At 49.0% G+C, this 12,559-nt stretch overlaps 1 protein-coding gene across 1 annotated transcript in view; it reads left to right on the forward strand.

Annotated features, from left to right (window-relative positions):
- The first annotated feature begins 1,325 nt into the window (after positions 1-1,325).
- The window catches only part of KLF13 (KLF transcription factor 13), a 113,134-nt gene continuing 101,900 nt past the window's right edge, over positions 1,326-12,559 (forward strand). The window contains exon 1 of the mRNA XM_077472756.1: positions 1,326-2,119. Within this exon, the coding sequence (XP_077328882.1) occupies positions 1,711-2,119 (409 nt within the window). The 5' untranslated portion in view covers positions 1,326-1,710. The remainder of the gene's footprint in view (positions 2,120-12,559) is intronic.

The following is a 12,559-nucleotide window of genomic DNA, read 5'->3' on the forward strand; positions in this document are numbered from 1 at the left end:
ATCCCTCTGCTGTGTCCTATCCCCAGAGATCCCTCTGCTGTGTCTCTTATCCCCAGTGATCGCCCTGCTGTGTCTCTTATCCCCGGTGATCCCTCTGCTGTGTCTCTTATCCTCAGTGACCCCTCTGCTGTGTCTCTTATCCCCGGTGATCCCTCTGCTGTGTCTCTTATCCCCGGTGATCTCTCTGCTGTGTCTATTATCCCTGGTGATCCCTCTGCTGTGTGTTTTAGCCCCGGTGATCTCTCTGCTGTGTGTCTTATCCCTGGTGATCCCTCTGCTGTGTCTCTTATCCCCGGTGATCCCTCTGCTGTGTCTCTTATCCCCGGTGATCCCTCTGCTGTGTGTCTTATCCCGGTGATCCCTCTGCTGCAGGCATGTACTGGCTATTGGGACTACCGGGAGTTTCCCGGTGGGCCGATGGCTCAGTGGGCCACTCTGATGTAAGGGGGCTGCTCATGGGACACTCTGATGTAAGGGGGTGCTGATGGGACATTCTGATGTAAGGGGGTGCTGATGGGACATTCTGATGTAAGGGGGCTGGTAATGGGACACTCTGATGTAAGGGGTGCTGATGGGACACTCTGATGTAAGGGGTGCTGATGGGACACTCTGTTGTCAGGGGGCTGGTGATGGGACACTCTGATGTAAGGGGTGCTGCTGGGACACTCTGATGTAAGGGGGCTGGTAATGGGACACTCTGATGTAAGGGGTGTTCTGATGGGACACTCTGTTGTAAGTTGTCTGGTGATGGGACACTCTGATGTAAGGGGGTGCTGATGGGACACTCAAAATGTAAGTGGGCCAGTCTGGATGAAGTCCAGGGCCAAATTTCTGTCCCAGTCCAGCCCTGCTCTGCTGTGTGTCTTATCCCCGGTGATCCCTCTGCTGTGTCTTATCCCGGTAATCCCTCTGCTGTGTGTCTTATCCCCAGTGATCCCTCTGCTGCACAACTGGGCTGCTCATCTAATCACATTAAAGCATAACACAGGCTAGCCAGCCCCCTCGCATCTCTATACATGTACAGGCAGCCCCATGTCACCTCTCTGCCCCAGGGTGGCAAATCGCCCTGGCAGGGATTCATTGTTCCCAGTGTGACCAGCACTCATTGTCATTGCTGATGAATAAATGAATAGAGAACTCAAGTCTGGTGCGATTCCCCCCTTTCTCATGTTGCCTGCCACTTCCCAAGTTGCAAGAAATCCAAGGGGCCAATGGGCTCAGCATAAACAAGGCTGCGATTGGCTGCAGGGGTCAGCTAGCCCCCTGATTGGTTGCCAGGTTTGTCTGGTTGGCAGGCTGTGCTTCCTTCGCACACCCCAAGCTCTGCAGATCTTGCTCGCTGGGAGCCAGGAGGGAGAGGGTGACTTGTAGACTCATCGAGCCAGGATGTGGCTTCTCGGTGACGTCACTCACAGATGTTCCCGCAGGCCACGCCCCCACGTGGGACTGAGCCTCAGTCACATAGTGCAATAGGAGGGAGAGCCGGGCACCGCTCACCGGCCATCGGGGGACTGGAGCTGTCAATGTCAGGGCTGTCCCTCTCTCACTGTCACTCAGATGGATTTCTCTTTCTATGCAAGTTGGGTGTGATCTGTATGGAGCAAGTGCAATCCGGAGTCAGCTAATCCGGAGCCGATCTGTGTGTGGTGGGGCTGGAGGAGCGAGGGAATAGAAAGGAAGAGCCGGGAAAACATCCACTCCTCTTCCATCATGTCCTCCGTGGCTTTCGTGGATCACTTCGCAGCAGAGTGCCTTGTATCGATGTCCAGCCGGGCCATTGTCCACAGTGCTGGGCATGGGGGGCACGGGAGTGAGCCCCCCGCCCCCGGAGACCCCCCACCCGAGGACAAGGCTGGCAAGGAGAACGCCTCCCTCTTCGTGGTGGCCCGGATCCTGGCCGATCTCAACCAACAAGTCCCCGGGGGGCCCACCGAGGAGAAGGGGAGCCCGGAGACCGACACCCCACCAATACAACCGGAGAGCAGACAAAGGGGGAGACGGGGCAAGAGCAGAGCTGACCCCGAATCACCCCTCAAGAGGCACCGATGTCCTTATCCCGGCTGTGACAAGGTCTATGGCAAGTCCTCCCATCTCAAGGCTCATCTCAGGACACACACAGGTCAGTGCCGGGACACCCCCACAAAACACGGGGCTATCCCCATATATACAGGGGGGGGGCTATCCCCATATATACAGGGGGGGGGGCTATCCCCATATATACAGGGAGGGGGGCTATCCCCATATATACAGGGGGGGGCTATCCCCATATATACAGGGGGGGGGCTATCCCCATATATACAGGGGGGGGCTATCCCCATATATACAGGGGGGGCTATCCCCATATATACAGGGGGGGCTGCCCCCGTATATACAGGGGGGGGCTATCCCCATATATACAGGGGGGGGGCTATCCCCATATATACAGGGAGGGGGGCTATCCCCATATATACAGGGAGGGAGGCTATCCCCATATATACAGGGGGGGGCTATCCCCATATATACAGGGGGGGGCTATCCCCATATATACAGGGGGGGCTATCCCCATATATACAGGGGGGGGCTATCCCCATATATACAGGGGGGGGCTATCCCCATATATACAGGGGGGGGGCTGCCCCGTATATACAGGGGGGGGGGGCTGCCCCCGTATATACAGGGGGGGGCTGCCCCCGTATATACAGGGAGGGGGGCTATCCCCATATATACAGGGAGGGGGGCTATCCCCATATATACAGGGAGGGGGGCTATCCCCATATATACAGGGAGGGGGGCTATCCCCATATATACAGGGGGGGGCTATCCCCATATATACAGGAGGGGGGCTATCCCCATATATACAGGAGGGGGGCTATCCCCATATATACAGGAGGGGGGCTATCCCCATATATACAGGAGGGGGGCTATCCCCATATATACAGGAGGGGGGCTATCCCCATATATATAGGAGGGAGGCTATCCCCATATATACAGGAGGGAGGCTATCCCCATATATATAGGAGGATGGCTATCCCCATATATACAGGGAGGGGGGGCTATCCCCGTATATATGGGAGGGCTATCCCCATATATACAGGGGGTGCTATCCCGTATACAGGGGGGCTATCCTCATCTTTATTATATACAGGGGGGCTATCATTATAAACTGTCATTATATACAGAGGGCTATCCTCATCATTATTATATACAGGACTTTCCCCATCATTTATATATTATATTATAGGACTAGCCTCATCAATATATATATATATATATATATATATATATATATATATATATATATATATATATATATATATATATAGGGATATGCTCCCCATTCCATACAATGAACATACCTCTGAGCCATGAAACACAGGACTATCCTCATCATTGTATATATGGGACTATTAGGACTATCTTCATTTAGTAGACCATACTGTCCTCTGAGCCAGGCACCAAACAGGGCTATCCTCATGAGTTTATACACAGGATTATCCTGGGATATGCTCCCCATTCCATACAATGAACATACCTCTGAGCTATGCAACCCCCGGGGCTGCCCTCATCATTATATTTAGGGGGCTATTCTCACCTTGTGCTGTCTCCTGAGCCAGGCACTAAACAGGACTATCCTCATCGCTATATACGCACACGGGACTATCCTCATCGCTATATACGCACACAGGACTATCCTATTCACTATATGCACACACGGGACTATCCTCTTCGCTATATACGCACACGGGGCTATCCTCTTCGCTATATACGCACACGGGGCTATCCTCAGCGCTATATACGCACACGGGGCTATCCTCAGCGCTATATACGCACACGGGGCTATCCTCAGCGCTATATACGCACACGGGGCTATCCTCAGCGCTATATACGCACACGGGGCTATCCTCAGCGCTATATACGCACACGGGGCTATCCTCAGCGCTATATACGCACACAGGACTATCCTATTCGCTATATGCACACACGGGACTATCCTCTTCGCTATATACGCACACGGGGCTATCCTCAGCGCTATATACGCACACGGGGCTATCCTCAGCGCTATATACGCACACGGGGCTATCCTCAGCGATATATACGCACACGGGGCTATCCTCAGCGCTATATACGCACACGGGGCTATCCTCAGCGCTATATACGCACACGGGGCTATCCTCAGCGCTATATACGCACACGGGGCTATCCTCAGGGCTATATACGCACACGGGGCTATCCTCAGGGCTATACACACACCCATTCTATAGACAGTCCAGTGATGTATCCCCCGTCCATGCGGCACACCTGGCTGTCCTCATTACACACACGAGGTTTTTCTCCCATTACATGACACAGACGGAGCCATGCGGTGCTCTGGGCTCTGCTCATTCATCATCAATGCATGGACTGTATACCGTCCTCCCTCCTATAGACAAAGAATCAGCCAGAGCAAGACTGATCACACCCCTCCCCCTCCTCTGCCAGGCAGGTGTGATCTCCGGCACTGATCGGGGGATGTAGTGCGGACCCCTCAGATATGGGGGGGGGGGGGGCTGTACTGCGGGCTCCTCCGAGCAAGGGGTGCAATGATTCGGGGGGGGGGATTAATGTAGGTAGGTGCAATGAGTGGGGTGGGTGCAGTGCTTGGGGGGGATCAGATGACTCGGGTGGGTGTAATGATTGTTGGGGGTGACATGGCTGGGTGCAATGATTGGGGTGTGTTGGGTGGGCAATGACTGGGGGCCTCAGTGAGTGGGGTGTGTGCAGAGCCATGGGGGATTCAGTGACGGGGGGGTGCAATGAGTGGGATTCAGTGACCTGGCTGGGTGAATTCGGGGGCTCAGTGTGTGTGCAATCACTGGGGGGAGGTGTGTGGGCGTCTTGAGGGATTCAGTGACCTGGCCGGGCGCAGTGTCTTTTGGGGGCGAGGGGTCCCCGATGATGAGCGTCACGGGCGGTTGATCGGGTGTCGGTGGGCGTGTCCGGTGACATTAGTACATAGCTGGCTGTAGAAGTTGATGAGCCGGTGGGAGGAGCCGTGCGGTCCCGGGTGGGTGGGGGCCCGAGCCCACCTCAGATGACCCCTGTGTGTGCTCTCCGCTCGGTGTATGTAGCGGGAGGATTGCGGGGGTCCCGCTGGCGGAGGACCCCCCGGCTCCCATACACATGGACACACCGGGGATGACAGCACATAACATTGCACAAGAACCTTTTCTGAGCTCTTTGTTATAGCCGACACGCCCCTCTGTGCCACGCCCACACCCTGGCATGCTCCTCCTTACCGACACGCCCACTCCACTCTAGACAGGCTCACACCCCCCCCAGTCACACGACCTCGCCCTGTGCAGGGCAGCCCACTCTTCTGGCCAGCAACAGACATCACTAACGGATCGCAGACTGATCTGTGTGTGACAGCTGCCCTGCCTCCCCCATAATAGAGAGCATGGTAGGGCCAGGTACACAGGTCATGTCACCTGTGCTGCTCACAGGCACTACAGCAATTCTCACACTGATCAGTACAGATAATATGTACTTCTGTTGGCTTGTAAGGCTCACCTACACACATTACAATCTGATTGTACAACCTCCTTTAGATTGGCCATCAATTATAATGTAACACCTGATTTAATTAAATATGCATGATATACATTTTTTTCAGGTGTGTCCTTATATATAGCCTTGGTAACTCTGAAGGAGATTGTACAATCAGATTGCATGGTGTATGGCCAGATAATACATATTACAGTGATCAATGAAATCCTACCTGTGTCATTGTGTAGCTGCACTCCATTGTACTGGAAATAATATGTGTCTGATGATCTCAGAGGACCTGTATGATGTAATCATTTCTATAGGAGGGGGACATATGGAAGTGGTTTTGTTATTACTGTCAGATCTGACGACACACCTAAACATAACAAAGATTTCACTCACAGCACTTAAAAATAATTGAATTAAGATAAATACTTCTGGAGGTCCCAGGACACTGAAAAACGAGCGAGGAACCGAAATCCAGGATGGGGGACCTTAAATAACCGACCGGCATTCCATAGTAAAATACAAGTGGCCTTTATTATGGCGTCTTGTACAGCAACGCAATCCTTTACTGATGTCTATACTCAGGAGTGTTATGACAGCAAGATCCTGATTCAGGCCTCATGCACACCGGACCTTTCTCTGACTCTCCTAGACGCCTTTCTTCCTGGCTGCTGTGTGTTGTCAGGATAAACGTGTAATGCGTTTAGGCACATCGAGCGATTGGGCAAAATAATAATTTATTATGGCCATTTGAAATGAATTAATGAAGTGCTAAACACACCTTTAGACCCGTTAACATGAGTTTACACGTGTCTAAGCATGTTTGTGCCAAGTGCCGCTGTTCCTGCTGAGGGTACACGCTGGCTGTGGGTTCTGCCAGTAAACACAGATGAGTGTAAGGACACATAGGCTAACATGAAGGTGTTTATCCTCCCTGGCGGTATGATTATGTCAGATTTTTGCGTCTCAAAGCGGTACAATTATTTTGCATAGAAATTTGGCATTTTATATTGTAGGCCTGTAATTCATAGCAATAATACACTTAAATCTGTCCAAACAGAGTCTAGTAGACATTCCTGGTATGATAAAGTTTGAAACACAAAATCATAAATGATAATATAATAGATATAAAAAAAATAATAAAATGAATTTCCCCACAAATCGCTATCGCTCAGTTCTGCAAGTGTTCTAATTTATTATCGCTGTTTTCTAGCTGGTATAAAACCACTTTTGATGTAAAGGGACGGTTTTGGTTGCTATGGACAATCTCCAGTTTCCAGGCAGAAAGAACAACTATTCATAATATAAAACGACATGCAGGGCACTGGACAAAGCATGAGGGACAAAAGGGATGTGAAATAATTTCATTTAGCAATGCAGATTACAGTGTATTGTATGTGCTATGATTTAAAAAAAAAAATTGAATTTGCCGCTGGGCTCCGCCCTCACGTTTCATGACACTCGCAGGGAACGGAGCCCGGCACACAGAGGCATTGGGCGGAGGACAGATCCTGCAGACACAGCAGGGACAAGGTAAGTAGTTTCATAGTTAGTACGGTTGAATAAAGACACCAGTCCATCCAGTTCAACCTGAGTGAGTGTCTACAATTGTCCCTATCCCTGTACATTGCACACTCGCATCACTCCCTACCCTCAAGGAGCCACAATCCAAGGTCCCCATTCATATACTAGGGCCAATTTTGGACAGAAGCCAATTAACCTACCTGCATGTCTTTGGATTGTGGGAGGAAACCAGAGTACCTGGAGGAAACCCACGCAGGCACAGGGAGAACATGCAAACTCCAGGCAGGTAGCGTCATGGTTGGGATTTGAACCAGCGACCCTTCTTACTGCTAGGTGAGAGTGCTAACCACTACACCACTGTGTCTCTCCTCCCTGAAGTACACTGCACCAGGATCCTGCAATGCAATCCTGAGTCTGGCTCGGGATTACCGCTAATGGTACTGAAATTTCACCCCAAGCCGCACTCGGGAAAACCACCAGGGAGGTTAAAGGCAGAAAAAAAACCTCCCAGACTCCCCTAAGAGCAGCAACAACAATGTCCTGTGTGTATGAGGCCTTATGTTCTGTAAAGACTTTGACCCCTTTCACACTGAGGTAGTTATCAGGTGTTTTAGCGCTAGAAATGGCGCCTGTAAAGCACCCTGAAAACCGCCTACCATTCATTTCAGTGTGACTTTTCACACTGGGGCTGTGCACTTTCCGGACGTTAGGAAAAGTCTTGCAAGCAGCATCTTTGGGGCAGTTTGGGATCACTGTATTTAGCACTGTTGAAATGAATGGGTAGTGCTTCCAATTTGGGGTTAAGAGCACCCCACTAGCAGCCAAAAAGAGCCGCTTAAAACAAGCAGCGCTTTAGGGCCAATGCGGCCACGGCCCCAATGTAAAAGGGCTCTTTGTGTATACAGGGCCAAGCCACGCTGTCTGTCTCTATAGACACACACAGCTCAGCTTGGGATCAATTAATTGAACTGATGTCCAAAAGCTAAACTCGCCCAGCATTAATGCACGTTTACACACGTCAAGAGGTTTTTATTTTTCTGCTAAAACAGCTCTTTTATTTTGTAAGATGCAGAATTCCTTAAAGTGTAAGTTCATAAAGGTATACACCCTCCCTATCACCCCACTCCCCGCTGCACCTAACTCTGTGGATGATTGCCTTTCCCTACCACCTGGGGGAGGGGTCAGAGGATTTGAAAGCTGTGGTCTTCTTCCCCTTCTTTCTTTAGGGACGCCGGGGCATTTTAGAGCAATTGTGATCGGTCAGAGCTGGCACATGACCGAGAACCGAGAGGTTGGAGAAGGTGTAGCGTGTTAGTTCACCTTTTCATTTTTTGTGAAAAGGATGAGCTTACATTTTAAGGGCTTGTTTACATTTTTTACTGCCCCCTTCTAGCTGCAGGGGACGACAGGGGAGTAGGCTTCCAAAAATGACCCCTGCAACCGTCCTGCAAGCAATGCACGTGGTTGCAGTACAGAGTGTTGGCATTTTGAGGATAAAGCGAGTGGCACATTGCCTCCTCACTGCCTGTCAGAGGCCCCCGAAAAGCAGTCTATGGTGAATCACTTTTCAGAGGAGCAGCCTGCTCTGCTACTGGTGTAGATCCAGATTTATCCAACTGGCCTTTGTATAAATCACAGCCAGTGTGTAGCAGAAGTCTTGGAACCCTGGTTCACTTTGCAGTGATTTGGCATGTTAAATCGGCGGCTATTGCCGGCAACGGCCCTCTCCGAATCAGTGCGGCGCTGCACCGATCCCCAAAAGTAGTTTCTGTACTACTTTTGGAGACTTCGGGATGCGATTTCAGTAGAAATCTGTGCTGAAACCCGCACAGATGTCTCTGAAATCGCCCCGAAGTCGCGACTAAAATGTGGGAATGAAATCGTGCAAATTCAGCGGAACTCACATGATTTCATTCCTGCTGTCAGTGTGAACCTAGGCTAAAGATACTAGATGCTTCTTCATATGAGTAATTTATTGGTGACAAAATAGTTGATGCCGAATCCACAAAGATCTAACGCGTTTTCGGCTGAAGTCTTCCTCAGCTTGTAGCATGATGCCATTGTGCACTTTTATTTATTACATTCAGTACATTGCCATAGTACATTGGGAGCTCTATACAAGATCTGAGTCTTTGGTGTGTTCAAAGATAACGTAGGAAGACAGACTGTACTAATATGAACGCTTTATGGGTGAACCACCCACACCTTATAAGCAGGGGCACCATGCTACGTTCCAATGACAGTGTGATCTCACACTCCCTCCATCCTCATTCATGCCAATGCTTTGGACCCATATCATCGTCTTACCCTTACCACCATACCCCTCTAATTGTTGTCCTATCTCCCTCCCACAGCCAAGTTTCATCAACTCTGCAACTACATTGCCACAACCTTAATGCTGCCTAAGGTGGTCATGATTGCAACTCCCCCACCTGGGGCCAAAGATGGGATGTCTGATAGGTGGAGTGGCCAGGCAGAGCTGAGATACTGAGGTGCACTGAGAACAGTGGGGTTGATTTACTAAAGAAAATCCACTTTGCACTACCAGTGCAGTCACTGTAGATCTGAGGGGAAGATCTGAAATGAGGGGAAGCTCTGCTGATTTCTATTATCCAATCATGTACAAGCAACAATGCTTTTTAATTTCCTTGCATGCCCCTATCAGATATACAGCGGCTGCACTTTCATGTGCATTAGCAGTGCACTTGTAGTACATGGTGGATTTGCCTTTAGTAAATAAACCCCACTGTGTCCTAATTGCCCTCACCCACCATACGGGCCACCTCAGTTTGTCCCATTGGGGGCACAGTTCTGACAACAGCCTTGTCTAATTAATAGAGAAGGGTAAGAACCTCCTTCAGATCGAATTGCCAAAGAAAGCCTTCCTATGGAGATTTCCCTTCATTTACTCTACCAGTGGCCTCATTGTCCTCAGGGACAGGAAGTGAGGGAAAGCTCTCCAACGTGGCCACAGAGTAAAAATAGAAAAAAAAGACCTTTCCCACTAAAAACAAAAAAGAAAACATTGGGGGTTATTTACAAAAGGCAAGTGCACTTGGAAGTAAAGTCGCTGTAGATCCGAGGGGGAAGTGCAAGGAAAATAAAAAACAGCATTTTAGCTTGCACATGATTGGATGATAAAATCAGCAGAGCTTCCCCTCATGTCAGATCTACCCCTTAGATTTACAGCAATTGCACTTGCAGTGCAAAGTAGATTTGCCTTTAGTAAACAACCCCCATTGTCTGGAGATACACTTTAAAAGTTAAAATGCATCATCTTCTTTTTTTTTTTTTATGAAAGCGTTACGCTTCATGTAACAGACCTTATCAAAATGTGTTAACGTGGTAATAAACCCCAAAACTATCATGTCATTTATTGCAGTTCACCAATTCTTAAATGTGATGGCTGCATTTGTTTTCTTCTTAAGGTCCCCTTTCACATTGGCTTTTCGATCAGGTCCGCCTGTAAGTTTTTCAGATGGAAATGATCGGACGCTCCATTCACTCCTATGGAGCGGCGAATGTCAGCGGTGACCTGTCTGACCTAGTATGCCCGTGTGAATGATGCCTACTCGCACTAGTGTACGCTGTAGTATGCCCGTGTGAATGATGCCTACTCGCACTAGTGTACGCTGTAGTATGCCCGTGTGAATGATGCCTACTCGCACTAGTGTACGCTGTAGTATGCCCGTGTGAATGATGCCTACTCGCACTCGCGTACGCTGTAGTATGCCCGTGTGAATGATGCCTACTCGCACTAGTGTACGCTGTAGTATGCCCATGTGAATGATGCCTACTCGCACTAGCGTACGCTGTAGTATGCCCGTGTGAATGATGCCTACTCGCACTAGTGTACGCTGTAGTATGCCCATGTGAATGATGCCTACTCGCACTCGCGTACGCTGTAGTATGCCCGTGTGAATGATGCCTACTCGCACTAGTGTACGCTGTAGTATGCCCGTGTGAATGATGCCTACTCGCACTAGTGTACGCTGTAGTATGCCCGTGTGAATGATGCCTACTCGCACTAGCGTACGCTGTAGTATGCCCGTGTGAATGATGCCTACTCGCACTAGCGTACGCTGTAGTATGCCCGTGTGAATGATGCCTAATCGCACTAGTGTACGCTGTAGTATGCCCGTGTGGTAAACACTACATTAATAATAAAAAAATACATGTGCTGACTTAAATATACTTAAACATACTATATGTGCTGACTGCTATATTTATATAACTTTCTTTGTTGGGCCGAGACAGCATTTTGTCCGGCTTCACGTATTGCGACCAATGCAATGTGTTTAGAAAGCGGTTGTTATGTGTTGCTTTGCATATTTGGTTTATGGAGTGAAAGTTTTATGTGGTAGCGGAGTTATGCTTTGCTGTGCAGTGGCATCAATACATCTTTTATAGTCGGGTCATCACATAAAAACGCGACTAACATTATGTCAGGCTTGGTTCATCCCGGCGACCTCACACCGTGCACTGGCATGCCTAGGTGGAACCTCACTAAAAGGAATTCTGTTTGCTTGGTTAATACTGTTGTCCAAACCCAACTGCCAGACTTCCCAAGTGGTGCAAAAATAGACTTTGAATGTAGCGTAGTTAATAAAGGTGACCTCAACAAGAAAATAGCTCTATATTTGGCCTAAATACGACTTGGCACATGGCCCGCTTGAGGGTGCTGGCCCCACCGGCATTAGAATTGTTCAGGCACCACCTTCTCTATTCTCAAATTACTTCTTTCTACCATAGTCAAAATGAAGCAGAACAGGGCCGCGCATTGTTGGAAGCTTTAACCTCATTTGATTCTTTTTGTGACATTCCATTCGCCCGGCTGTACAAAAATAAACAGGATTACAGTACAACAGGCTTAAGTAATTCCAGCACGAGTGGCAGGTTAAATACGTTTATTGTATTCGTCCTTTTTTTCTGCCGGCAATATAAATCTTGATGCTTTCTACCAATTTAAATTTGATGCAACCGTCAGTAATAGCGTAGAGTAATAAATGCTGATTTCTTGTTGAATGGCGGGGATTATTGTAAATGCATTCTCAAACTCATGAATTAGCGAGTGCTGGTATTGATTACTGTCAGCAATGAATGCCTTCTAGTGAACTGTGCTGAAAGTATACCTGTCACTATGATAAAAGGTACTTGGCAGGCTCCACAATTATGTTGCAGGAACTGAGAGGTGCCTTTACATAAGTTTACCTGCTGCCCGATGTGCCCCAAAACCAGAAGTGCTACAATGGGCAAGTTTTAATACTTTCTAGTAGTGGCCTGCCCCCTCCACCTTCCATATAGTGCTACTGACCAGTAAGGCCACCCAACATAGTGATAGGCCAATGGCAAACGCCTACAGGAAAGAGGTGACAGGCCAGTTCAAGTACCAGTGAGTGTCAAAAGTCTTAGTTCAAAGGTATGTGTTGGCACTGGTCATTGCATTTATTACAGTTTAGGAGCCTGGTTAATGCGAATGCGTTTATGGTATGGACAGGCTTATGTTAAGGGCTTATTCACAATA

Source organism: Lithobates pipiens, unplaced genomic scaffold (genome assembly GCF_037356315.1).
Source record: "Lithobates pipiens isolate NorthernLeopardFrog02 unplaced genomic scaffold, aLitPip1_a1.2 Scaffold_8, whole genome shotgun sequence".
Lineage (NCBI taxonomy): Eukaryota > Metazoa > Chordata > Amphibia > Anura > Ranidae > Lithobates > Lithobates pipiens.